The following is a 27,651-nucleotide window of genomic DNA, read 5'->3' as shown; positions in this document are numbered from 1 at the left end:
ATAACCTGTTAGTGTTGTGTAATGAGCTTTGGAACCTTTGTAGCTATTTCAGTTGCCTTCATTGTGCTGTGTTTGAGCACTTGATATTCGTTGCAGAATAAATTTTTGTTCCAGTTTTAGAGATGACTAATACTCAATCCACCATGGCGCCAAAAAGGCAAAAAATATTATTAATTGGTAAAATTTTTTATCTAATGTCTTGTCAATTTAATGAAGGAAAAAATGTAATGAGTAGTGATAATTTTTTTATATTTAAGAAATAAAATATAAAATTAAAAAGTGGAGATCATTAATTACATTGTCATAACCCACCGTCAATTTAAACGGTCACTTTCATTCCTTTATATGGTTTTGCCTTTTCAGATTCCATGATATAGCGGAAGAATCACAGATAGAGAAAACTTGAAATCTTCATTTCAATGACTTCATCTTCTCAAATACTTACTCAACTGGCATCCATTTTGGGTTTCCATTCTTTATTTAAGCAAGGTATTGTATTACTTTTTCGATGATCGAAAAAGAAAAAAAATATTTCATTGATTAATTGGAAGAATATATTATAATCTGCATTGTTGTGTAAATGAATTTTTTTCTAACATTTGTAACTACTTTAAGTTCTTGATGTGGTTGTCATAAGATCTATTATGTTCATGGAACACAACTACCATCACTGTATAAGTCTTTGGAAAATATGTTAAATTTTTAGTTTTATTGTAAATAATTTTAATTTATTACCTTAAATTCCTTCCTTTCAGGTTTTTATTAGAATGCGTTGGATTGAAAGTAATTATTTACATTTATTATATTAAATATAAAAGCATTACCTTCAATGTAGTTTGAAAAAATATTTTTACATTAAATATGAATCATTAAATTATTTTGAATGCATGGTCACGACCAATATTTAAACGTACAAATTCTTTATTTCAGTTACACCATTTTAGCATCAATTTTATTGATTTCATTTATTCCATGTCATCAAATCTTCCATTATCTATTGACTATTGATTATTAGATTAATCAATATTTAAACGTGCAAATTCTTTATTTCGTTTAAATATTTTGCTATAGTTTATATTTAAATATTTAAGTTCCATAATCTATGTATTTAAATATTATAATTTGGACATTTTTTAAGTACGTTTTGTAAGATAATTTATGGCAAGTAGCTTAATTGTTACCTTAAATGCTTATTCTTATAATGTTAAATATTTTTTTTTATTTCAGATGAGGATAAATAATAAAATCTTATTACATTAACGTTTATTATTAGTGATGCATAATAAAATAAAATGATTATATTATAACATTTATGATTAAATCTTATACTTATATAATATATTAAAATGAAATATAATTTGTATGCTATTATTAAATTTAAACGTAGATATATTGTGCAATATAATCTCGTAAGTTTCATTAATCAATTTTGTTTATGTTTTTTTAAATTCTGTTGTCATCCCATTATAGACAATAAAAATATACTCTTTTTTCTTAATTTGATGTATTTAATTATTATAACTATTTACAGTTATATAAGAGAGTGATTTTAATTTGTTTTAATAACAGAATATTATGTATTATTATTTATGATTAATTTGCTTAATTACTAATATTAGAGTTCATATTAGAGTTCATCTGATTAAAGTCAAACAAATATTGGTTTGTTTGAGATTTTTGTATCGTATAATTTGGCCATTAACTTTTTTTTATTAAGATTAATGTTCTTTTAGATTAAATCAACTTACGAAATCATATTCATTCTTTGGTGATAATACAATGAAATTCAAATCCAAACTCGGAAGAATACAACACAACCAACCTTCACATTTAAAGCTTTAATAAAATAAATTTCAAGACGAAAACTTACATTAATCCAAGGACATTTGAAAGCAATTATCAAAATGAGACACTTTAGCTTTTCCAAATTACAAAGACTATTCCTATGGATCCATCAAACATCCAAGCATCAACAATAATTACATAATGTCTACGATGTGAGAACTAATCAATAAAGCTTCAGCATATGCATTTGCACCATCAACTTGACCATGTACATTTGCACCATCAACTTGACCATGTACATTTTTCATTTGGTCCAACCAATGGCAAAGAACAAAAGCATCAATCATGTCTTCAAAAAATACTATTCATTGTTGAAGAAGTTAAAAGGTTGTAACTTTCTCAATAATTACAGGATATCAACTTCCAATTCACTATATTTGAACCTCTTTGCAACATTGTAATAAAATCATCAATCAATAATCAAAATATCATATTAGGAAAAAATCTAGAAAATTCAACCAAAAAAGTAATCAGATTAAAAAAGATAAATAAGAGACTAATGTATTACCTCATCATGTATAATCCATGTTGTCATCTAATATAATGGTGTCATTTTCTCTTGACTCATCTACTAATGTTGTCTCTAGCTCGCCAAACTCAATATAATGACTATTGTCTTTGTCAGAAAACATGAATGTTTTTAGAAATATTCATCATTCTTGCAAGTGAATTATCATGACTGCAAACTCGCCATAATTGAATACTTTGTTCCCATCAACATCAGCCTAAGCAATTGATAGCATAGAAAACATCCTTGAATCACAAATTTGTTATTGCAAATCTATATTACAATTCATAAGTCCAAGCCTAAGAACATCAAAAACAGAAAAAGTAGATTACATAGGTAATATGCCATTCTCAAATACGGAATTAACATATATAAAATGTGCAACTGTGACACATTAATTGAAAATGGAGCTTACATGCTTGCCATAAATGGAATTCAACCCCTCCCACATGATCCACTCCTTCCTTTATTTTATAGCTAGTATTTCGAACGTAGTCTTTGAGTAGTACCTCTCAATCTCAATGCAATTCAAAAGTTTTCGTTTGGAAAGAAAAAGATGAGGCCCTGTTGTGGACAAAACAAATAAAGTAGTAAATGTAGATCACAAAAGGTTAAAATACTCCGTTGGTCCTCGTTTTTGTTGCAGAATCTCAATTTGGTCATCGTATTTTTATTAGTCTCAATTAGGTCCTCATTTTTGTAAATTAGTATCAATTAGGTCCTTTCCGTTAGTAGAGAACTAATACCGTTAAGTAGGTGCCACGTGTCAACTCCTCGTTTTTTTGAATTTTAATTTTTTTTTAAAATTTATTTAAAATTTATTTTAATTTTTTTTTTAATTTTTTAATTTTTTTTTAAATTTTTTTAATTTTTTTTAAAAAAATATTTATGCCACGTGTCACTTCTGTGATGTGCCATGTGCCAATCTAATATGGTGACACATGTCAAATTAATGTATGAATCTCAATTTGGTCCTCATATTTGTTAAATTGATTTGATTTGAGTCCCAACTTTTTTAAAAAAATTTCAATTTCGGGCAATCCAAATTTAGACCAAATTTTACTTTTATATAATGTTATGATTATTTTTATTAAAATTGATATTTTTATTAAATATTTTAATAATATTAATAATATTTAATATTAAAATTTTAAATATATTTATTTTAATTTTTTATAAAATTATTTTAAAATTTTAAATTTGAATTTATAAAATTGTTATTTTTAAGCCAACTCTAAAATATTGTTGATATTGAATATTATACAAATATTTCGAATATAAATTTATTAATTTATATATTTATAATTTTAAAATAAAATTTAAATAAAGTTTAATGTAAAATATAAATTTAAATAAATTAAATGTTGTTAAAAATATGTAATAGAAATATCACTTGTAATAAAAGTATCATCATTACATTTATAAAAAAATTAAATTTGTTCTAAATTTGGAGAATATGAAATTAAAATTATTTTAAAAAAATTTGGGACTGAAATCAAATCAAATTAACAAATATAAGGATCAAATTGAGATTCATACATTAATGTGACACGTGTCACCATATTAGATTGACACGTGACACATTACAGAAGTGACACGTGGCATAAATATTTTTTTAAAAAATTTAAAAAAAATTTAAAAAAAAATTTAAAAAAAATTCAAAAAAAAAAAATAAATTCAAAAAAATTCAAAAAAATGAGAAGCTGACACGTGGCACCTACTTAACGGTGTTAGTTCTCTACTAACGGAAAGGACCTAATTGATACTAATTTACAAAAATGAGGACCTAATTGAGACCAATCAAAATACTAGGACCAAATTGAGATTTTGCTACAAAAACGAGGACCAACGGAGTATTTTAACCATCACAAAATAATGGTTGCATTTTTATCATCATAGTTTAAACATTTTAATTGAAATAATGTAAATATAAAATCAAAATGAAGCAAAAGAATATCCAAGAATCAAATTACGGAAGGAGATGTATAACAACCAATAATGTGTATGAATATGTTAGAATAAATACTTACCTCCCAAAGTTATAAAAGTATTGATTCCAGAAGCAAAACCTTTATCCAACATCCTTCCTTGACATTCTGTGATCCTTAACAACCCTTCACACGATAAACGTTCATCAAATCAAAGGGTAAGCTGGACAAATTTAAAATGATAATAAGAATAATGAAGAATTGTATGGAAAAAAATAAAGAAAAATAGAAACTTTGGCACAGAGAAGAAAGAAAATTAAAACTCACCGCTGCAACTTCTACGTCAGCTACCACGCTCCACGGACCACCCTGGCAGCCACCACACTCCACATCTTCTTCAACACTAAAATAATAAAAAAACTAAACAGTTCACGAAGAAGGAAAAGAAGGACCACATAAGAAGTAAAAAAAAAAATACATGAAGACACCATGTTCAACAGAAAAAAAGTAAAAATATTTAAACTTTCATCAATAAACAAAAGGTTCAACTGAAAATAAATATATAAAAAAAAATGAACCTTTCACAAAGAACAACATCTGAAAATGACTTTCAATAAATACTAAATCGCGGGTACACCATATTTAACTAAAAAAACTTATAAAAATAAAGTCTTTCATCAAGAACAACATAGAAAAAACGTGTTCAAGAGAAGAAAAATAACCTTTGATCAAGAAGAACAACCATGCATAAAGGAGAATGATGCATGAAAAATAATAAATAAAAAAAATTAACTTTTGATGAAGAAGAAGAAAGATTTATGAAGAACAACGATCAACAGAGGAGAATAATGTATGAAGTTACGGAGAAGAAGGATCAATGGAAAAAAAGATGTATGAAGAAAAACATCACAAATAATGGCAGACGAAAATGAAGAAGAAAACCTTAAACCAACATACTCGAGATACAACAGTAGGAAGCTTGTTCCTGATGTACAGAAGGAACTACAAAAAGAAGGATAGTTCAAGAACCAACTCCAATATTTTATTAACCCTTGCTGGTGGTGGTAGAAGCTTGCTCATCAAGCCTCTGCTTTGAAAAGAAAGCCAATCACATCATCTGCTTTTTGCTTTCGCGCCAACCAAAATGTCATGTAAAAAATCAAATGCTCGTTTGTGGAGAGGATTTGGTGCAGTGAGGTGGTTGATTTTTTCTAACTACAATTTCAAAATATAAAAAGACCAAAAAGCCAAATAAAAAGAGACGTGGCAAAATTTCAGATGTGGGCTTTAGGATAATATCCCTAGTAGTTTGGATTCTTAGTTTTATAGTAGAAGATGAGAAGGGATGAGAGTGTTAAGAGAAACAAAGAGAAAGAATAAGGAGAAAAAAATAAGTGAGAAGTTAAAAAAGAGAAAAAAAGAAAAAAAAAAGTAGAGGAAGAGAAGAAAATAAAAGATTGTTAAGCGAACATAAAGAAAATAGGCAAAAAGAGAATGAAGAAAAAAAACAACAAAAAGTTAAATATAAAGATGAAAAATAAATAAAAAAAGTAGAAGATATTAATGTAATATCTAAATCAGCTATGCATTGGATATATATATATATATATATATATATATATATATATATATATATAGTGTGAGGAATCGGTTATGAACGTGGGGAACCGATTCCCACGGTTTACATATATAAATTGGTTTTATGAGAAGTGGGGGAATTGATTCTAGTATTGAGGGAATCTATTCTAGTATTGGGGATCCATGATCTTTCTTATCATTAAGATTTTCCAGCAATGTCAGCAATTGATGGTGGATTTGAGTTGAGCCAACCAACTTTTTTGAAAGCAGTCATATCCATTGCTTTGAATGAAAACTATGTTCCCTGCATTATTCCTAAACAAAAATAAGATGAAAGATTTTGTAAAAATTAAGTGGTGATTCTTCCTTTAATATTATAACGTAAATCTTAATTCAAATCAAGAGACATGTTTATTGTCATTTTCCTATACTACGTTAAATAATTGAAAACTTCAAATTTTTGTGAGAATTAAAAAAAAATGTGGTTATGTAATAATAATAATAATAATAATAATAATAATAATAATAATAATAATAATAATAATAATAATAATAATAACTACAAGGGCAAAAAACTAATTTTATATTTTAATTTATTGAATTTTTTTATTTTATCACATTCATTAAATCTCTTACAAATTTCTACAAACTTTACTCTAAATTCATCAATTTTTATCTTCAAATTCCTTAAAAGAAACACAAAAAACTGTATCCTCAAATTTATCCATTCATTCTCCCTCAAATTCATATTCATAGGTGAACACACCTTAAATGTTTATTTTATGCTTGTAGGATCTATACACTTCTTTGTTCTTTCAAGAACATCATACTAAACAATGTTCATATAAACATTTTTTCTAGAAAAGGTGGATATTAATGTTATGGAGTCAGTCAATTGTGTCAAGCCCTTATTTTACCCAAAATATGTAAAGAAGTCAATTGTGTATGAAGAAACTTTTTCATACTCCAAAAGTGTTGCCAAAGAAATCATACACATTTAATGTTAAGTCAAGAGCATTTAATACGTCTTAAAGCTTTAAAACATGCTTAGATACAAAAAAAATGGTAATAGAAGAAGATACACACAACAACTATAAAGGATATGCAACAAATCTTTTCTTCTTAAGTTCTATATGTAGAAGATCTATTCGAGGAAGAAAGACTAACAAAAGTCTTGCAACAAGAACAAGCACAAGTTTTGAGTTCTCATTAACCTTTGTAATTGTAAGGAAGAACATTTTATGTTCTAAAAGAGTGAACTAAATCTTGTATTCATCATAAGATATAACTCATCTTTTAGTGAGTAATCAAGTTATCTTTTAGATAATTTTCTTTGTCAACCTTTCAATTTTAGCCATGTGTGGTTCTTGTCCAAAGAATATTCTTTTTTAACCAAGATTTTCTATTATCCAAAGAATACTTAGTTTTAGTCGTGAGTGGTTGTTTTTCAAATAATAGTCAATGGGTTAGGCAGGAGTGGCTAGGTTCCTAATAATACTCAAGATTTTAGCCAAGAGTGATTGAAGTCAAATAATAATTAAGGTTTTTATCTATGAGTGATTTATATTCAAATAATACTTAGGTTTTAGTAAGAAATAGTTATGTTCCAAATAATACTCATTTGTATCTTTGTAGTGTTAGTGCACTTATTGGAAGTCAGTTTGTTCATTAAGGATTAGATGTAATCTTTAATAAATGAACTAGTAAAAAAACAAATTAAATCTTTCTTTCCATTTATTTATTGTTCATTTCATATTATCGTTTGCACCAACAAAAGAAGGAAAGTTTTATGAACTAAGTTTTAAAAAGTTTATGACATCATTGTATAAAATTATCACCTAAGTGTAAATCAATATTTGATACTTTGTAAAAACTACAAAAAAAAATAATAATTAAATACCAATTCAACTCTCTCTCCTTGCATATTTGGTTATTTTTTGTAGTTGGTATTAGAGCTAAACTTCTAAAGGATTAAGTGTTTGACTACGTCTAGAGCAAATGGAGATTTCTATATAATATTAGTAATTCCTTTTTATCATATGTGATTCCATTAATTTCTTCTTTGTTAGGTGTGAAGATGCATACTCAGATGCAATACTGGGATATGCTAATAATATACTCACTATTGATGGTGGCATTCATATTGAGGCCATGAAAGCTTTTATAACAAGAATATTGAATGGTCTAGGAAAGAAGTCAAAAGTTAGTAAGGTATCGCTCAACTGCTGTCTCTTTATTTTTTTTTCCTCTTTAGCAATTTATGCATGGTTGCTTTCTTTAAATATGGAAGTCCTGGTATAGAATTTGTAACTTTGATATTCTCTCTAACAAGAAGTCATGATGTTTGTTATTATGATCATAAACATTGAGCCTTGAAGTACCTTAACTTCATGCTAGTATTTTGGAAGTTGTTGGATTTAGGTTTGTTCAACTTACTTGGGTTTCCTTCTCGACACATGGTCTAGGTCCTAGGATGTTTGATCATATGTTTGTAACCATGCACAATTATCTAAAAACATAAGTTGAAAGTATCGTAATTGAATTTTTATTGTCTATCTCCATAGAAAATAGAAAATTAGCCAAGATGTTGTTACAGAGGTGTATATGTGTATATTTGTCACGAGTTATATGAAACAAGTTAATTATTGTTCTGGATTGTTACTTTAAAGGATGGAGATAACTAGTTTAGTTTTTCCTTGAAGGTTGTAAGATCTAGTGATTTGGTTTCTTATTGTGCTAAAGGGGCAAGGATTCTAGGAGAGGGAAAGTTCATGGTGTTGACTTACCTTCATGGATTCTCTCTTGATAGTTGGTCACAAATCGGAAGATCATGTAGAGGAAAAGGAGCATCAAGAGGCATTATGAGCTTTGAATCAATTCTTGAAGAGCTTTATGTTTACTTTTGCTAGGGTGATGTTTAATAGTTAAAGTAAACATTTGATGTTTTCTATTTAGTGATTTATATGTTTATTTTATTTACATTACTTTTGAATTTGTGTTTAAGTTTTAGAACTTTGATTGTGTTTCAATATAATTTGAAATTTGGATTGTTTTAGTTTCATTTGAATTTTGGATTAAGTTATAATTTGATTTGATTTGGATAGGTGTGAAAAATTACATTGAAAGACAACAAATACCCATAGGCATTACCCACAGATGGTGGTTTGTACGTATTACCAAGAATGTTGATTCGTGGAAAATTATCCACGAGTGGTAATCCTTATGTATTATCCACAGAAGTTGATCCGTGAGAAATTATCCACGGATGGTGGTCTGTATGTATTACTCATGGATTGATCTTTTCCACAAACCAAAAGTCCGTAAGTTAGTACTTACAAGATGATTACCTATGGATGTTGTATTGTCAGTAATCTGTGGGTAATTTTTTATTACCCATGAATTTTTGTCATTACCTATGAATTTTAGTTGTAGGTAAATGCAATTTTTTTTGTAGTGATAAAACCATTGTCCACATGGTTATGATAACCTAGACATTTGACTCTACTTCCATAAGACACGTATATTGAGTAAAATCAGAGATGATGCACCTATCATACTATCTCACACAAGGAGCGTACTCTCATAGAGCAATAAACTAGGACAAATGTCTCCCTTAAGTATGACAAGGTAAATTCCTTCTATTTACAAGGTTGGTCTTCTTTCAAACTAACACAAATAGTAGGAATCTCCCTCGACTCTCCCAACTAGGTACATTCCTTTATATGAGTTGGATACTAGCAGAGCCAAGACAATCTCCTCAAACTCCCCTTTAATACACCCTAAAACTCGATTGAGTGAATTACTTTCTACTTAGAAAGCCACTACACTCTCATCAAATCAACAATCAATATTTCTCCTCTAAAAATTCTTCATCATATATATAATCTAGAGCATTTTAACATCACTCATTCATTTCATTCATACATCACATTAACCTTTTCAATAAGTATTCAACACATACACATAAATGTAAAATCTAAAACATGTTAATTCTTGAAATTTAGTTATTTGTGCACAGTGCTAACCCATTTCCGTCTAGCAAGGCCCATTGGAACTGAAGTTGTAGTTTACGCCTAGCGAAAAGGGTCCAATGCTAGTGCCCTGTTTGACGCTTAACAATAGCCACTTGGTGCCTAGTGCCCTAAGTCGTTGGAGCTCCTTAGAATTTAATTCTAGATGGCACCTATCACGATTTTGTTGGCTCCCAACGCCTTAAGCGCCCAACGATGTTTGGATGATGCCCAAGGCCCTATAACTCTAGTTCTCTCTGGATTTTTATTTTCCTTCTAGTGTCCAACGGTCTTGTAGTCCCATCCAACGTCATATTAGATTTCAGAGACAATTATATGTATCATACTGATCATTTGGTTTTTGGTTTACCTGGGTTATTTTAACTCATAACTCAACTCACATAAAAGTTTACCAAAAATAATTTAGTTCACATACAAACAACTAAAACTCAACATTTCTACCATTCAAATATACTAAATCAATCATCATGGCTACTTTACTCTTAATCAATGTATTAGAGTTTCATGACATCCAATTAAACACTTTAAATACTATTATAGAAATACTAGCTTCCATTATCTTAATTGCGAGCTTTTATCGCAAAGAACTCTATTGGCTCTAAAGACCTACACTCACACAAGATATAATATTAGCACATAAAAAAACTCATTTCAACAATCTAAGAATACCTTAACAATTATAGGTGAACAAATATTTATCTTGAACTCTTAGATGACACATACAAGCCTAACAATACTCACATGCATCAAATTTATTAAAAAACTAAAATAAAATATAAACTTACTTTATTTAAGATTATGATCGAATAATTTTTTTTAAAAAGATAAATTTTATAAAATAAACTCAATTAATAAAAAATATATAAAAATTACATATTTAAATTTTTTTAGTAATAAAATAATGGTTAAAATACCTTTTTGGTCCCAATTTTCGTCAAGTTTTTTCAAATAAGTCCTAATTTTGGTTTTGTGTTCAAAGAGGTCCCAATTTTCGTCAATTTTGTTCAATTGGGTCCTTTTTTGCTAACACCGTTTAAATCATTAACAGCCATGAACATTGACTGCCACGTGTCATTTTGTGTTTTTTTTGAATTTTTTTGATTCTTTTTTTGAATTTTTTTTGAATTTTTTTTAAATGTACACTTGTCAACCCAATAGCATGCCATGTGTCACTTTGTGGTTTTTTGAATTTTTTTACTATTTATATTTTTTTGAATTTTTTCTTGGATTTTTTTTTAAATTTTTTAAAATGTCCACGTGTCAACCCAGTAGCGTGCCACGTGTCAAATTCAATATTCTATATTCAATTTGGTCCCTATATTTGTTATTTTTGTTCAATTAAGTCCCAATTTTTGTTAAAACTAACCAATTTGGTCCCTCTTCCAATTGAAACTAAATTTAATTTTTATATTAAAATTCACTTTTTTTATTAAATATTTTTATATAATATATTAAAATTCACATCATTATAACTTTGATATAAAAATTAAATTTGATCACATCTTTGATAGGGACCAAATTGGTTAATGTTAACAAAAATTGGGACTAAATTGAACAAAAGTAACAAATATAGGAACCAAATTGAATATAGAACATTGACTTTGACACGTGGCACACTACTGAGTTGACACGTGAACATTTAAAAAACAATAAAAAAAAAATAAAAAAAAAAACAAAAAAAAACCATGAAGTGACACATGACACGCTACTGGGTTGACATGTGTACATTTAAAAAAAATTAAAATAAACTTAAAAAAAAATAAAAAATCAAAATCAAAAAAATTCAAAAAAAAAACCACGATGACACGTGACAAACACTGTTCATGGCCGTTAGGGATGACAACGGGGCGGGACGGGGACGGGTTTCGCTATCCCATACCCATCCCCGCATAAAAAATTCATTTCCATCCCCATACCCAAACCCAACGGGTATCAAACTTTTGTCCCATTCCCATCCCCATCGGGTAACGGGTATAATCTCGTAGCCATACCCGTACCCGTGTTCTAACTACTTCAATATTAATTTCTATAAAAGAAAAAAATTACGGTAAAGAAAACATAATATTATCAAATATTCAATATTAGGAGGATGATTGTTTCTTCCATATCAAATACTTTGAAATAAATTATAATTGTTTACATTTTAGATTAGAATACTAAATAAAATTTCATGAGAACCAAAACATTTATTAAATTTGTAAACTACAACATTAATTAACTTAGTTGATAAAATTAAAAAATATTTCAAAAAAATATAAAAGGAAAACAAATATTCAAATTAAAATATATTTTAAATGTTTGCTTACTTCAATTTTTTAAATTCTAATGAATCACTTTTTTATACACTAATAAAAGTTATAATATATTACTTGATCAAAATGACACAAAGAACAAATAATAAACATAATAATAAAATTTTGACATAGATTTTGTATCTTTTGAACTTCAATATATGTTGGATAGTAACAAAAAAAAATGCATAACAATTACATTAAATTTTTATATTGTAGTAAATAAAAGTTATTTATACAATTAAAGTGAAAAAATTACAGTATGATTAATAATGAGTTATAAAATAACAAATAATTAGATAGAATATATCGAAATATTATTCTACATAATGAAAATAAACAATAAATAAAAATATTAAAAAACTAACAAATGTGTGTTTACAAATAATTTGATAGACTATTGAAAGAAATCGCACAAAGGAAACCAAATGTATAATTAAGGTATGATAAGATGAAAAATACCTTAGAGAACTAATTATTAAATTATGTTTGAAGTGGTTAAAATTAAATAGAAATATCATTAGTGACCAAAAAATTTGTCATTAAATTACAAATAAATTAGTAATTAAATTGGTCACTAAATCAAGTACCGATTTGATCATTGAATCGGTCACTAATTTAATCATTGATTCAGAAAATAAATCAACTACTACCACCAATGACGAAAAATAGTGACTGATATGGGTTACTGACTAAATTAGTCACTATTTCATATTTTTCTTGTAGTGAATTATGATACACTATTCCTAAATATCATTACATATATATATATATATATATATATATATATATATATATAATTTTAACCACTTCAAACATAATTTAAAGTAAAAAAATTACAGTATGATTAATAATGAGTTATAAAATAAAAAATAATTAGATAGAATATATCGAAATATTATTCTACATTGAAAATAAAAACAATAAATAAAAATATAAAAAAAACTAACAAATGTGTGTTTTAAAAATAATTTGAGAGACTATCGAAAGAAATCGCACAAAGGAAATCAAATGTATAATTAATGTATGATAAGATGAAAAATATCTTAGAAAACTAAGAAAACTTTTCAAATATCAACATATATACTCAATGGTTTAAAAATAACGAAAATTATTTTAATGAAACAAAAGAGTTCTTCAAATTAAACAAAAGTTAATAATAATAATAATAATAAGTAAATTTTTTTTTATATTACCTTAAATTGAGAGTATAAACATTCTCATGTGAAAGGAAAATATATAATAAATAAAAGTATTAAAAAAATAATAGAAATATTCAAATGTGAGGCATACAATTTTTTTAATTAACATACATCATTTTAACATAATTACATAAAGGTTATGATAACATACGAATGAGTTTCATGACAAACCAAATAATTAAAATAAATAAATAATATATATATATATATATATATATATATATATAGGGTTACTTAATTAATTGTGAATATTTTAATAATTTAAACGAGAATGAAGATATGGCGGGGACGGGTATTATGGTGGGGATATGTACATCTCATACCCATCCCCATACCCAATTGAAAAAGTCGGGGATTCCCCATACCCATACCCATACCAGTCAATGCGGGGATTCTCCGTCAAAACGGGGACGGGTTCGGGCAATACCCACGGGGACGGGTTTATTTGCCATCTCTAATGGCCGTTAATGATTTAAACGATATTAGCAAAAAAGATCCAATTGAACAAAATTGCCGAAAATTAGAACCTATTTGAACACAAAACTAAAATTATGACTTATTTAAAAAAATTTGACAAAAATTGGACAAAAGAATATTTTAACCTAAAATAATCAAATATTATCTTTTAAACAGCAGTGTACTTTTAACCTTTTTCTAGTTCACACAATAATAATATATAAAAAAGTCAAAAACAATAAAATAAATAGACTAAAATATAAAGAAAAAAATAGTAAAATAAAATTAAATAAATTATAGGTACTTTTACGTTACTTTTAAGGATTCATTCTTTTTGTATTTACTCAAATTGACTAATAAATTAATAAAATAAATGGTTTGCTACCCTGTTAAATCTGCCAAACACAAAGAGAAGTAGCAATAAAGACTAATAAATATTTCTTGAAAACTGGTTTATGACATTAATATTGGACACAAATTTTGATAATATATCAACAATATTCTGACATGTTGACAAATTTTAATTAAGACTGTTAAACATAAAGTGTAATTGATTGGTTATAAAATAAATTCAAGAATTCTGACAAACCAAGTATACACAAGAAGCAACCTTATTTTGTGTTCCGTTTTGGTGTATTTGTGGTTGGTTAGGTTAATTACGCAGTTTTCGACGAATACGCGTTATCAGCTTCGCAACAAAAGTGCGAGTAATTGGATCATTGTGCTGCGAAATTTCCCACAGTCTTGAAATAACCAAATCTACGTTACCTCATCCTCTCATTCTCGTAATGAGGGTAACGTTCATTATGTCATGTCATTTTATGTCATAACTTGAAATAAAATACTACACTATTTTACTTTTAAAAAGTAAAAAAAAGACATTATTTATCTCTTTTATAATCGGATAATTATACTACAATTCTTATTTTTTATTCTCATCTTTTTATGCAATTATATTTTAATTTATACTTTTTAAATAAAAAAATTTTTAAAAATTAGATTATTTAATACCAAACTCGTTTTGTCGTCGGTTCACAGTTAACCAAACAGATTGATATGCTGTAATTGAAATTTAATTTATTATATTATTACATCTTTAAATAATATGACATGTAAAAATTATTTTTTAAATTAATTGTGAATTTTAATTTTGATCATAAAATAATCAATTCATTTCCTCTCATCTTTAATCGAGCATTTTGATAAATTAGGAAGAATGAACCAAAATAGAGTGACAGGTTAAAAATTAAATTCTTTCCACCATCAAATTTTGATGAATTGAGAGGATGTGAACCAAAACTCACATAGCCATTTGTAATTTTAATTTTTCAAAAATTTAAAAGTATTTAGTAAAAATATATCTTAATTTTGATTTCACTGAATTATGTTATTTTGAGAGTTTTTCTTAATTTTTCTCCTAATGCAAAATTTTATAATCAACATCCTCGTTAATAATTTTGTTTTATTTATTTATATATATTTAGGATAAAAAATAATAATTTTTTATTTTTATGACCATGTCTTATATTTTCCCATGTTAGTATATTTCAATGGAGATGTTTTGTTCTTATAATTCAATGTATCATCCTATAATGGAGATGCTCTAATCTAAGTAAGAAAGTAGCTCCTTGTTTCTTTTTTAGTAATTAAATATTTGAAAAATAAAATCTATTTATTTGTTATTTGAACTTTTAAGATCTCATTATTTAACTTTAATTAATTTACACATGCGTGTATTCTTTTGAGATGGAAAAAAAGAAAAAAAAAAGAAATATAAATTTCTACTACCATTTTATTAGAACTATGAAAATTTATTGTATTTTTATTCTACACATAAAAGAAAGTACCAAATGATTTTTGCTAAAAAGGTAATAGTATTCCACTTCTATTATCCCTTTCATTCACATTCTTATTACGTAGAATATTAATTCTTATTTATTATTGTTCCTGGTATATCCGCTTAAAGACTTTTTTTTTTCCACCCTTTACATGAGCTTATCCTGTTTTTATGCAGCATTTAATTATTTTTAAGAATGTTAAATAAAAGTCAAATATATTTAATGACTTAAATTCCAAAACCAAAAGCATCCATCACATTATATTTAATAATTAATATAATTCATTAAAATATTCTATAAAATTAAACTGGTGGAACCTCTATGATCCTTTTGGTGTATTCATCATCATATGCAAATCATGGATTTATATATATTATAATTCTTATCACGTGATATCTCCTCTTTTTTAATAGTTTCCATTAAAAGTGTCAAATGAAAAACACTTACATTGTATAATATTTGAAAACATTCAAAGCTCTTTTAGTTTCAGTTACTATTATTTTGACATCAATAAATTTGTACATATACTTTATATATCTACTATTTTACTTTTTAATATATTTTTTTATAAATATAAAAATTAAATTTTTTAATAATTAAATACTTTTAAAAAATGAATTGTCAACTGATGCATGTGAAAAAATATTTTCCTTTAGTATTATACTTTCTCAAGTAATATTGATTATCATTTCTCTTATACACAATATTTATTAATTTATGACTATAAGATGGAAGGGAGAACCGAAGTGGAGAAAAACCAAAAAGTTCCAATATCTTGAAAAATTGGATAGATTTAAAGAATCACAGGAGAAGCAAAAGAGGGAAAAACCTTAATGGTAAACTTTTTGCAAATACTTTATTTTAAGAGGAAGAGACATAGCCACAAAAGTTTCAATCAGCCAAAAGACAAAAGCTTTAGTGAATCCAACCCATACCCAACAACACCTCCATTATATATTAATTTGATTATTGTGAAACACCAACCACAACCAAACACTGTGCTTTTTTTGCTGCAGTTGGGGTGAGTTTTTTTTGACTATTTGGGTTTGGCAAAGAGTGTATATGAGAGAGATCTGAGATTAACAACAGTTGAAAAGTGTGACAAATGGGTGGCAATGTGAGGATTGTTTTTGCTGTGTTTGTGCTGGCAACACAGGTAATAGGGGTTCCTGCAATTCCACCATGGAAGAAGCTGCATGTGCCATGGAAGAACCATCATTCTAAAGGTACTTTCTTTTCTTCTCTTCTCTGCCATTCTTGCTTTATCTTCTTTTTCTTCTTTTATTTCGATTTGCTTTTCTTCTTTTCTCTCTTCTTTACTCAGATCTTTCCCTGCATAAGAAAGAGATAGGGAAAAAACATAGTATATGACACTCACAAATCAAAACTATGTGCAGAGAAACTGATAAGGGAAAATATGTTTTAAAACTCATCTGTTTAACGTTATATTTACTTTATATTTTTATTTTTATTTTTTAATTGCTCCTGCTTCTAATTCACACTATAACATTGTTAAAACAAACAAATATATGTGTTAAAACAAAATAATTTGCCTATAATATATTTTCTCTAAATATATTAATTTTACTGAAATAATCTCATTTTTAATAAATATATTAATTTTTATTTGATTAGAGATTAATTAATGGTAAAGTTTTGTTTAATGCATAGATAAATGCTATTGATTAGCCACAGTTGGTGTTAGTCAGGTGTGGATGGCCAAACCTTTTTTTTAAAGCCTTTCTTTGTCCTTTCGTCTTTGGCATATGTTTCCATTAACATTCTTTTTAGTTTATAGAAAAAATCCACCAAAAAGGAATAAATTGGGGACTGTGGCACGAGGAAGCCACATATTTTTTTTAATTGTGTCATGGAATATATTTTATATATTTTTTCACTTATTTAATATTTATAAAAACAATAATATTTTTGTTTTTAATATCAAATAAAACTATTTCAAGACACACCATTTTGCTAAAAATAGATTGTATAATAAGATGATTATTGATTAAGAAAGATATAAGAAAGCCTGAGAGAAAAAAAATTAATTATTTGAGAAAAAAAGTAATTTAAATCTCTTTATAGAGTCTTGAGAATAGAATAAAACTTTGAGGAACCAAACCAAGCTTCTATGAAAAAGGAAGTTCTAATTATGGCATAATAAACAAAAAAAGAGAGTATTTTAGTTTATTTTCTAAAACAATAAATTAGGAAAGTTTATAAATTATATTTTATATTTAGCAAACAATATTAATTTTGATACCATGCTACTTTTGTTTTTTGTCAAATTTTAACAGTGAAGTATTATTTAAAACTAAAAGAGTAAATTGATAAGATAGACAGTTAAGAAGAAAAGCAAGTATGCAAATGTTTTATAATATAAATTTAAAAAGTTGGAGCACTTTTTTTGGCCAAAAGTAAAGTAATTTAATATAACTTATTTATTTACATAATAAATCACACTTCTTTCATTTTCAATTATAAGATGTTGTTTTGAAATTTTATTGTCTGACAATTTTCTAATTATAATTTGCATTAGTTATTGTTTGATGGAAATATCTTTAATTAGTTTATTTCATTGTTATTCTTTCTTCACATGATAAACACAAATACTTTTTATCGTATAACTGTTGTAAATGTTGTAATTGTTAGTTTAAAATAGGTTTTAGTGAATATTTTAAGTATACATTATAAATAAATCATTTAAGAAAATAGATCAATGTAATTTATACTATTTCATACATACAATTGAATTGTTCTTCTGTCTTGCATAGTCAAAAAATCTCAACATATTTTTTTGTGATTTATAATTATTTTAGTAATTTTTCATGTGTTTTGTAAAGTTTTAACAGTAGTAATAATAATAATTCTTATACGAAAAATAGTTTTATACTTCATTTAGTGTTTTCTATTTAATGTTTTTTTTATTAACATTAATTATTTCATTTCTGAAAAGTTTGACAGTTGATGATACCTAAAATGTTCTGTTCAGTTTTATTTAAATACAAACCTATGCAAATTAGTGTCACAAAAACTAAACGAAGAACATGAAAAGTTTAAATAACAGAGTACTCTGTTTTTCACTAGTTCCTACCCTATGTCCATAAAAAAGTGAAGCTTATACAATAATATATGATAATTCTACTAACACCACAGATATTCCCTACAAACAATTATGAAAAATTCCAACATAAAGGATAAAGTAATTTTTTCAGTGGTTGGAAATAAAATAAATGCACAGAACATCGGAAATTTCACTTTTTATTTTTATTTTTTTATCTTAATACCTTCAAAATTTCAAATTATGGTCTAAGGAATATACTATAGCTCTTGCAGAAACTTGTATTATTGTATAGGAATCATGTTTTGCATATATTGACACGCATTCTTTGGAAACTCAACAATGGGTAATTGTCTTAGTTCATGTTATTGTGCAGAGAAATTCGTCAACAAAAGGCAAGCTTTTGCCATTGATACCACGTTCAATCTTCCTGCATCTGTTAAAAATGCTTGGCCTCCAGGTAAACATAATCAGAATGCTCAAATTCTCTTATGATTCTGATAAAGGGTGATTTTGCATGTGCTTATCTTTTAAAATTTGTTTCACTAAAATAAGCAGATTTCAACTTCTCTTATGTGTTTGTTCAATTTGCTTGCTTTTGAAATGAACAGTTTTCTACCTTAAACAAGTGATTGTTTTAAGAATGGTTTATGTCAGAAACATATGTTTGTTTCAAGTTGATGAAACAGAATAACCTAGTTAAACGCATGCTGATTATTTGGTGATGAATTGCTACATTCAGGTGGTAATTTTGCAAGTGGAATAATTGATCTGGGTGGGTTGCAAGTGTATGAAGCGTCAACATCAGCATCAACATTAACCAAAGTTTGGGGGGTCTATGAGGGTGGAGATGATGGTAAAGGGTTTTCAGTGTATGAACCAACAGGAATACCTCAAGGTTTCCACATGTTGGGAAGCTACTCCCAACCCAACAACAAGCCCCTCTTTGGATGGAGTCTTGTGGCAAAAGATGTGTCTGCAAACACCAACAACCCCACCTTAAAGAAACCAGTTAATTACACACTTGTATGGAACACTGGATCTCTGAAAATTGACCAAGATGGTCCCATCTATGTTTGGCTTCCAATTGCACCTGATGGCTATAAAGCTGTAGGCCATGTTGTCACCAACACAACAGATCAACCTTCCCTTGACAGAGTCATGTGTGTCAGGTCAGACTTCACAGATCAGTGTGAGACAAATAACTTGATTTGGGGATTGGACACCTTCAATGTGTTTGATGTAAGGCCAAACAATAGGGGAATTCAAGCTCCTGGTGTTAGAGTAGGCACATTTGCTGCTCAAACTGGGACTCCTAACCCTCCATCTATTGCTTGTTTGAAAAACAACAATCCAATCCCAAAGTACATGCCTAACTTGGAACAAATCAAGGCAATACTCCAAGTTTACTCTCCAGTCATGTACTTGCATCCTGATGAAAACTACTTTCCATCTTCTGTGGAATGGTTTTTCACCAATGGGGCAGTGTTGTATAAGAAAGGGCAAATGAATCCCGAAATGATAAAACCAAATGGGTCTAACCTACCTCAGGATCCTCACAATGATGGTGCCTATTATATAGGCCTGCCCTCAGATGCAGCAGCACAAGAGAAGGTGAAGAAAGGGGATTTGAAAAGTGCCATAAGTTATGTGCATGTGAAGCCAATGTTTGGAGGAACCTTCACTGATGTTGCAATATGGACATTCTATCCATTCAATGGACCTGCAAGAGCCAAAGTTGAGTTCCTTACCCTTAATCTGGGGAAGATAGGTGAACATGTTGGTGACTGGGAGCATGTGACGCTGAGGGTAAGCAACTTCAATGGTGAACTAAAACAGGTCTATTTCTCACAACACAGTAAGGGTATGTGGCTTGATTCCTCTGAGATTGAGTACCAAAGTGGGAACAAACCAGTGTATTACTCTTCCCTGCATGGTCATGCATCATACCCTCATGCTGGCCTTCACCTGGTAGGGCAAAATGATGTAGGCATAAGGAATGATACTGATAAAGGTGACAGTGTTTTGGATTTGGGGGCATCTCAGTTGGTTTCTGCTGAGTATTTGGGTTCTGAAGTTGTGGAGCCTCCATGGCTGAACTATTACAGAGAATGGGGTCCTAAAATTGATTATAACATAGATGAAGAGGTGAAGAAGCTTGAGAAGATCTTACCTGGGAGGCTAAAATCTACTTTAGAAAATATTGTGAAGAAGTTGCCTAGTGAAGTGCTGGGAGAGGAAGGACCAACAGGGCCAAAGGTGAAGGATAATTGGAATGGAGATGAAAGGTGAAGATTGTAGAGTTTGGAGACATTGGTGGTTGTAAACTTCAAATTGGTTACAGGAATGATAATTATTCTGTGGACAATGGAATTGAGTAATACCAACTGTATACTGGAAAAATATATTAAGAAAATGAAAAGCTAACATCAACCAATCTCTTCAAACCAGTTCATAAATGAGTTTGTATTTTCTGTTAAATTTGCTGAGACTTTAAAATATATTATCAATGTATTTTAAAGACATAGTAAAGTAATAATACCAAAAATCTAACAAAAATCCAAATTCTTGATGAACCTTTTCGATTCTTGATTTCATAAACAAATTCTGGTATCAGTTCTTCATTCTCAGTACCTATGCATACAAAAAATACAATGTTAAGGCAAAGAAAGAACACAACAAAATAAAACATAAATAAACAATCCACAAAAAGTTTACTTTAGAAGATTGAATAAATTTGACCTTTAGTTAAGGTATAAAATGAAGGAACACAATTAAATAAAGCTGGGAGAAGTTTGCTGTATAATAGTCTTATTCCGTATGTATTGTCTAACAAAGCTTAAACTAGAGATTTCATTACCATCTCTAACAAAATAAAATATTAATTTATTTTAATATAAGTATTCTAATTAAATACAATACTTTTTTTAAAGTATATGCGTTTAAGTAAATTATACTTTTTTTTCTAAAATAAAATGTTGAGAGTAAATTAATAAATAGAACAAATAATAACAATATTAAAAGAAATAAAATATTATTGTTCATAATATATTATGGTTAAAAGTGACTTACAAAATTAACTATTATTCATGTGCACTTATTCTTTTATATAAAATAATAAATATATTATGTAATTGAATTATAGAGTTAACATTAATTTAATTAGTTTAATTTAAAATTTTATTTGAATTTATTTAATATTATTTATTATTGGACATGTCACCACTAAATTTATAGTAAAAAGACATAAATGAATATTTTACAACTACACTGTTATATATGCTTTTAGAAATTTTATCTTACATATTCAATTTTGAAAATTTTCTCATACGAATTCAAAATCAAAACATTTTACCTTGCCGTCAATTGATTGTCAAATTATTAACGTGATGACATGACCTGATCATAAATCATTAAAACCCAACTTAATGAGAAATTACAACTAGAGAGAAGACTAGATCAAGTGAAAAAAGAAAGAGCCCAAGCTTTGATACACACTTCAAGATGAGTTTTGACTAGAACAAAACCAGAAAAAAAAAATACTTTTGTTTTTTTACCTTTCCATCCCTGTTTTTATAATCTACTATATGTAAAAGGGTTAAAATACTTCTCTATAATTTATATATTTTTTTATTGTTGATAAAAAAATATTAAAGAAAGATCGGTCATTACCTTGTTAATATCCTATTAAAAAGAAAGTGAAAAACTAAAATAGAAGGAAAATCACACAATTTTTAATTAAATAATAGAAAAAGAAGCAAGAAATATTAATCACAGGGAAAATAAAAGGATAACATAATGCTTGATTAGCATAAGAAAACAAAAAACAATCGAAAAGGATAATGAATAGTTAAGATATATAAACGCTACAAAACCCGTTTATATGATAAAGAGACTAATCACATCTGGTGTTCATATTTTCTTTTTAATTTACTAAATATCCAAAGGGCTTTTCTTTCTTAAGATAAAACGAATTAATTGTTTTCATTTAGTTTGTTTTTTTCTGGCTGTTTCTCATAGAATCTTGGTTGGTGGTGGAATAGTTTTTCCAAAAGAAAAAAGATTCTCTCATTCTTCATGAAAATAAAGTATCTCTTGGAGAAAAAGCAAAGTGCTGGATCACCTATACCCAAAAGTATAACCTCTATCTTGCATGGATCACAATATCTTAGCTAGTTCGTTCACGCCAAGAGAAATATTTGAAGGATTTTCTCATTACATTACTACTAAACCCCATTTTACAATTATATTTTTGTTGCTAAGTTTCACGAAAAGAATATTCTTCTTCTTGCAAAATTCACAGTTTTTGTTAATGTTTGATGAATAGCCTCATTGGACAACAAAAGTGACATATCATAACATTCGACCTTCTAAAACAATGGTCGGTTCTCAGAAGAAAAAGAAACATTTGCCCATTGGAACCACATTTAAACTTCCTGCTGATATACCAATTTGGCCACAAGGTAGCAGCATTATTCATTCAATCATGTATTTCTTCATTTCTTTTCTGCATAATGAGATAAGAAACAAGGTGGCCAAAATTACTGATTCATTTGGTTATGGTAATTTTCTGTGATGCTTCATGGATTTTGTAGGTGGTGGATTTGCAACAGGCACCATTGACCTTGGTGGTGGGTTGCTAGTGTCACAAATCACAACATTCAACAAAGTTTGGACATCCTTTGAAGGTGGACCGAACAATCTTGGAGTCACTTTTTTTGAACCAACAGGTTTATCCGAAGGATTCTTCATGCTGGGATGTTACTGCCAACCTAACAACAAGCCTCTTCATGGTTGGGTTCTTGTGGGCAAAGATAACTCTTCACTCTCTAATGGAGCTTTAGCCAAACCAGTTGATTACAACCTGGTGTGGACCACCAGGTGTTTGAAAAAAAAGCAAGATGAAGAAGAAGGTTACATTTGGTTACCAATAGCCCCAGATGAGTACAAACCTGTGGGCTATGTCGTCACCACCTCACCAGAAAAGCCTTCTCTTGACAGAATCAGGTGTGTCAGATCATACCTGACTGATGAATGCACAAGACACCATTCAATGAAGCTGTGGAGAACAGAAAGCAAGAGGTTTGGTGTGTTTGATGTTAGACCAATGAAGAGAGGCATTGAAGCTGAAGGAGTAAGTGTAGGAACCTTCCTAGCTCAAAGTGGAGGAGGGACAAACACTAAACCTTTACCTATAGCTTGTTTGAAAAACACAAAGGCCAAGTTTTCCTACATGCCCAATTTATCTCAAGTTGAGGCCATGATCAAGGCCTATTCTCCATACATGTACTTGCACCCAATGGAAGAGTACCTCCCTTCTTCTGTGGACTGGTTTTTCAGCAATGGGGCAGTGCTGATGGAGAAAAGAAAGGGTGTGACAAGGGAGAATGCAATAAAACCAAATGGGTCAAACCTTCCCCAAGGTGGTTCCTTTGATGATGAAGTTACCTATTGGTTGGACCTTCCTTTGGATGAAGCCAAGAGGGATAAAGTAAAGAAAGGAGATTTGGCAAGTGCAGAAGCTTATGTTCATGTGAAAGCAATGTTGGGTGGGAGTTTCAGTGACATTGTTATGTGGGTTTTCTACCCATTTAATGGGGGTGCAAGGGCAAAGGTGGCATGCACCAACATTCCTCTAAGGAGAAAAGGGGAACATGTTGGGGATTGGGAGCATGTGACATTAAGGGTGAGCAACTTCAATGGAGAACTGTGGAAGGTTTATTTGTCACAACATAGTGGGGGTGAATGGGTGGATGCATGTGAGTTGGAATTCCAAAATGGGAATAGGGTTGTGGCTTATTCTTCCTTGCATGGGCATGCATTGTTTTCAAAGCCTGGGGTTGTTATGCAAGGGATGAGAGGGTTAGGGGTGAGGAATGATGCTGCTAAAAGTGATGCAGTGATGGATATGGCAAATGGGTTTCAAATAGTTGGTGCTGAATGTTTGGGGTCACAGATTAGAGTGGCACCATGGTTAAATTATTGCATGAATTGGGGTCCAAAGGATGGGCCAAAGGGTCCAAAACAGAAGGATAGCTGGGAAGGAGATGAGAGGTGTAAATAGGAAGTACACTAGTTACCATTTATTCCACAAATCTATCCAAATGAAACTTCTCTTTATTTTTTTATTTGTGTTTTTCTTAATTCACAATTTGGATTAGGATTTTAGATTTACAAAATAGAATCACTTATTATATTTAAAAATTATTCTTTATTATAGAGTGAACTTTAACTAGTAAACATAAAAGATAAAGGAATATTAACTCTTATAATGCGAAAAAGTGTGTCCTTCGAAAGTAACACTTTTAATGAAATTTTTTAAGGTTTAAATATAAGTATGGTTTATATTTTTGTTGATTTTTTTTTTAATTTGGTCCTTTGATCGAGTGTTCAATTAAGTTTTTATTTTCATCAAATTTTATCAATTTGATCTTTTATGTTTAAATAATTAATTGTGCACGTTACATGTAACACCCATTTAATTAATAAACATAATTAAAGGAAACGTCATACTAATATAATATAACAGTGCAGTCCCGGAGTTTAAACTTAACTCCTTACAATAATCCAAGGCATACCACGGTACCCAAAAACCAAACTAGAAACAAAGTGCAACATAATCAAAATAGGGAATTAAAAGATAGACTAGTACATGGGCCATAGCCCATAAAGAAAGCCCAAAAAGTTTTAGATCCAATCCAAGCAGACTATGCAGCAGAACCTCCATCACCCTGATGATTTCGGGGAGTTCTCACCTCTGCTCACATCAACAAGTTGATGATCATTGCAAAAGAAAAGACCACACCACAGAACATACAACAACAAATAGTAGGGTAAGCTAGAGTAGAAAACAATTCATCAGGCAGTCACATACCATCACTCAATCCAAGCAGTATTTATAAATCATCCAACATGTTATGACTTTCTCAAGCAATACACTAGACTCTGACTCGACTCATCTGGATACATATAATCTGGTCGGATTCAGCAGATGCTTGCACTTGTGGTGGATACCTCTGCTTACTCCCGAGCTATGTGTTACAAGTGTTACAATGAATCAATTTCCCACACACAAGGTTAGCCCTTAATGAGTTTCAGGCCTCCTACTACTCACACCACAAGAGTTAGTCCGCTCTAAGTGAGACCAACTGACTCCTTAGAGTGTCCGAATGCAATCCTTACCTTGAATCCTTACCGAATTATATAGATGGGGCACCACCATGGACACCCACTAATAGGGGCCATGGAATTATGTCCCGACTACTGAAGCACGATCCTGAAATCCCACCTAAGAATTTTCAAGGAATTACGTACTGACCTCATACCAAACATATCCAAGCAGCCAAACAATATTATTCATGCATTTAAGAACCCATAACAACCTCTGTAGTTCATCCTCATTCACATTCCATGTTGAATCCATACTATCTCATTCTTCCCCAAATCATGAATATATATAATTTTATCTCATGTCAATACCATGCCACTTTGATTACCAACCTTCTCATATAGAATCACATGCCAAGACCATACCACAATTACCATTTACAACCCATACATCATATCCCTCATGCTTTTAATATAATAAATCAGTTCAACCATGGCCAATTATCAAAGAACAGAGAAAACAACCGACATCATAGCACTCTCGCCCAGCTTCTCGCTTAGGCCGAAGGGTCTCGCTCAGGCGAGAGGGACTCTCGCTCAGGCGAGCTCCCTTCGCCTAAGCGAGGGCTCGACATTTGGGAACAATGGCCTCTGCGCGTTCTCGCTTAGGCGAGACGCTCGCTCGCTCAAACTGAGCTGGTCGCCTGAGCGACCCCTAGCGCGAAAAGGCCTGGGCGAGCCTCTGATCATCTCGCCTAGGCGAGGCAAGCCCGCTTGGGCGAGATTATCAGTCCTCACCCATTGTTCACTCGCATAACAGACCAAAATCCAATCCAAGCAACGCAATAACACATTTCATAAACTCAGAGCAGTATACAGACCATCAAATCACACGAATATTACATAAGCAATCATGGACACCAACGATTTAGCAGAAACCCTAACTTCCCATACCTGGAAAAGGGCTAGCGGAATACTTCGATACGCACACAGTGAGCACAACTGTCCTAAGGAGGCCAAAGAGATGAAAATAATCGGTAAAAATAGAATAGGAACGAGTTACTACGAAACCCTAATGGTAAAAACGAAAATGGGCCCAGAAAAGGGGAATCATGAGCTGAGGAATGACTTACGTGGAGTGAAAACCTAGCTTGAGCTAGCTTGAAGAAGGTTGATGGCTAACCCTAGCAGAGAGTTGCGGCTGTTCAAGGAGGCAAGGAGGAGCGTGTTTCTGTAAAGTGAATGAAAGAATGGAATTAAGACAGATTAGGGTCTGAATCCCCTTTGGGCCAGCCCTTAGGCCCATTAAATTAGGGGCAACCCTTTTAATTTAGGGCAGAAAAGAATCAGAATTTTGATGGGCCTTACATTACATGTCAATTTGTAGTTGTGTTATTTTTCTTTGTTCAATTTAGTCCTTATATTTTTTATTTTGTTCAATTCAATCTTTATATTTATTAATTTTTTCAATTCAGTCCTATATTTATTATTTTTGTTTAATCTCTATATTCATTATTTTTATTCAATTCATTCTCACTTGGTCAAAATAGAACAATTTTGTTCTTTATAAAATGAGATTACTTTTTTTTTTGACACATCTATTCTTGTGAATAATAAAATATTAAATTAAAGCAATAAGTTAAAATCTAAAATGAATTCTTATATGGAATTATTAGGAGAAAGTAAGAAATTAAAGAGGGTTTGAAATTATGAAGCCCATATACAGAGATTCACATTCCTGCAACATAATCCTGTAATAGCTGAGCAAACACTATAGTCTGCTCCATCTTCATTCAGAATTCTCCT

The 27,651-nt window shown here is 29.5% G+C and overlaps 2 protein-coding genes and 2 long non-coding RNA genes across 4 annotated transcripts; 2 read left to right on the top strand and 2 right to left on the bottom strand.

The window, feature by feature from the left end:
• Nucleotides 1-1,823: 1,823 nt before the first annotated feature.
• On the bottom strand, nucleotides 1,824-5,566 carry LOC114174589 (uncharacterized). Its single transcript, XR_003602692.2, has 3 exons — nucleotides 4,609-5,566; nucleotides 4,384-4,467; nucleotides 1,824-2,917 (listed from the first exon to the last, which is right to left on the bottom strand). It is a non-coding gene; the product is annotated as an uncharacterized LOC114174589 (long non-coding RNA).
• A 10,996-nt stretch (nucleotides 5,567-16,562) lies between these two features.
• On the top strand, nucleotides 16,563-21,197 carry LOC114177325 (hypothetical protein At1g04090-like). Its single transcript, XM_028062654.2, has 3 exons — nucleotides 16,563-16,903; nucleotides 19,115-19,198; nucleotides 19,481-21,197. The coding sequence occupies exons 1-3, from the start codon at nucleotides 16,783-16,785 to the stop codon at nucleotides 21,028-21,030; spliced, it is 1,755 nt and encodes a 584-aa protein (XP_027918455.1). The 5' UTR covers nucleotides 16,563-16,782; the 3' UTR covers nucleotides 21,031-21,197.
• Nucleotides 21,198-22,913: 1,716 nt separating this feature from the next.
• LOC114162506 (hypothetical protein At1g04090-like) lies at nucleotides 22,914-24,866 on the top strand. The gene is made up of 2 exons (XM_028046427.2): nucleotides 22,914-23,201; nucleotides 23,334-24,866. The coding sequence occupies exons 1-2, from the start codon at nucleotides 23,117-23,119 to the stop codon at nucleotides 24,800-24,802; spliced, it is 1,554 nt and encodes a 517-aa protein (XP_027902228.1). The 5' UTR covers nucleotides 22,914-23,116; the 3' UTR covers nucleotides 24,803-24,866.
• A 414-nt stretch (nucleotides 24,867-25,280) lies between these two features.
• On the bottom strand, nucleotides 25,281-27,065 carry LOC114174167 (uncharacterized). Its single transcript, XR_003602663.2, has 3 exons — nucleotides 26,979-27,065; nucleotides 26,800-26,852; nucleotides 25,281-25,495 (listed from the first exon to the last, which is right to left on the bottom strand). It is a non-coding gene; the product is annotated as an uncharacterized LOC114174167 (long non-coding RNA).
• Nucleotides 27,066-27,651: the final 586 nt, after the last annotated feature.

Source organism: Vigna unguiculata, chromosome 1, assembly GCF_037176805.1.
Source record: "Vigna unguiculata cultivar grain cowpea cultivar isolate G323 ecotype 2 chromosome 1, ASM3717680v1, whole genome shotgun sequence".
In the NCBI taxonomy this organism is placed as follows: domain Eukaryota; kingdom Viridiplantae; phylum Streptophyta; class Magnoliopsida; order Fabales; family Fabaceae; genus Vigna; species Vigna unguiculata.
The sequence above is the reverse complement of the archived record's forward strand: the minus strand, read 5'-3'. Positions and strand labels throughout refer to the sequence as shown.

Excerpts from the sequence above, each read along its gene's own strand:
- LOC114162506 (XM_028046427.2), top strand. The coding sequence starts at position 23,117 with ATGGTCGGTTCTCAGAAGAAAAAGAAACATTTGCCCATTGGAACCACA. Across the intron at positions 23,202-23,333 it reads TATACCAATTTGGCCACAAG|GTGGTGGATTTGCAACAGGC; the intron begins GTAGCAGCATTA and ends TGGATTTTGTAG.
- LOC114177325 (XM_028062654.2), top strand. The coding sequence starts at position 16,783 with ATGGGTGGCAATGTGAGGATTGTTTTTGCTGTGTTTGTGCTGGCAACA. Across the intron at positions 16,904-19,114 it reads GAAGAACCATCATTCTAAAG|AGAAATTCGTCAACAAAAGG; the intron begins GTACTTTCTTTT and ends GTTATTGTGCAG. Across the intron at positions 19,199-19,480 it reads TAAAAATGCTTGGCCTCCAG|GTGGTAATTTTGCAAGTGGA; the intron begins GTAAACATAATC and ends TGCTACATTCAG.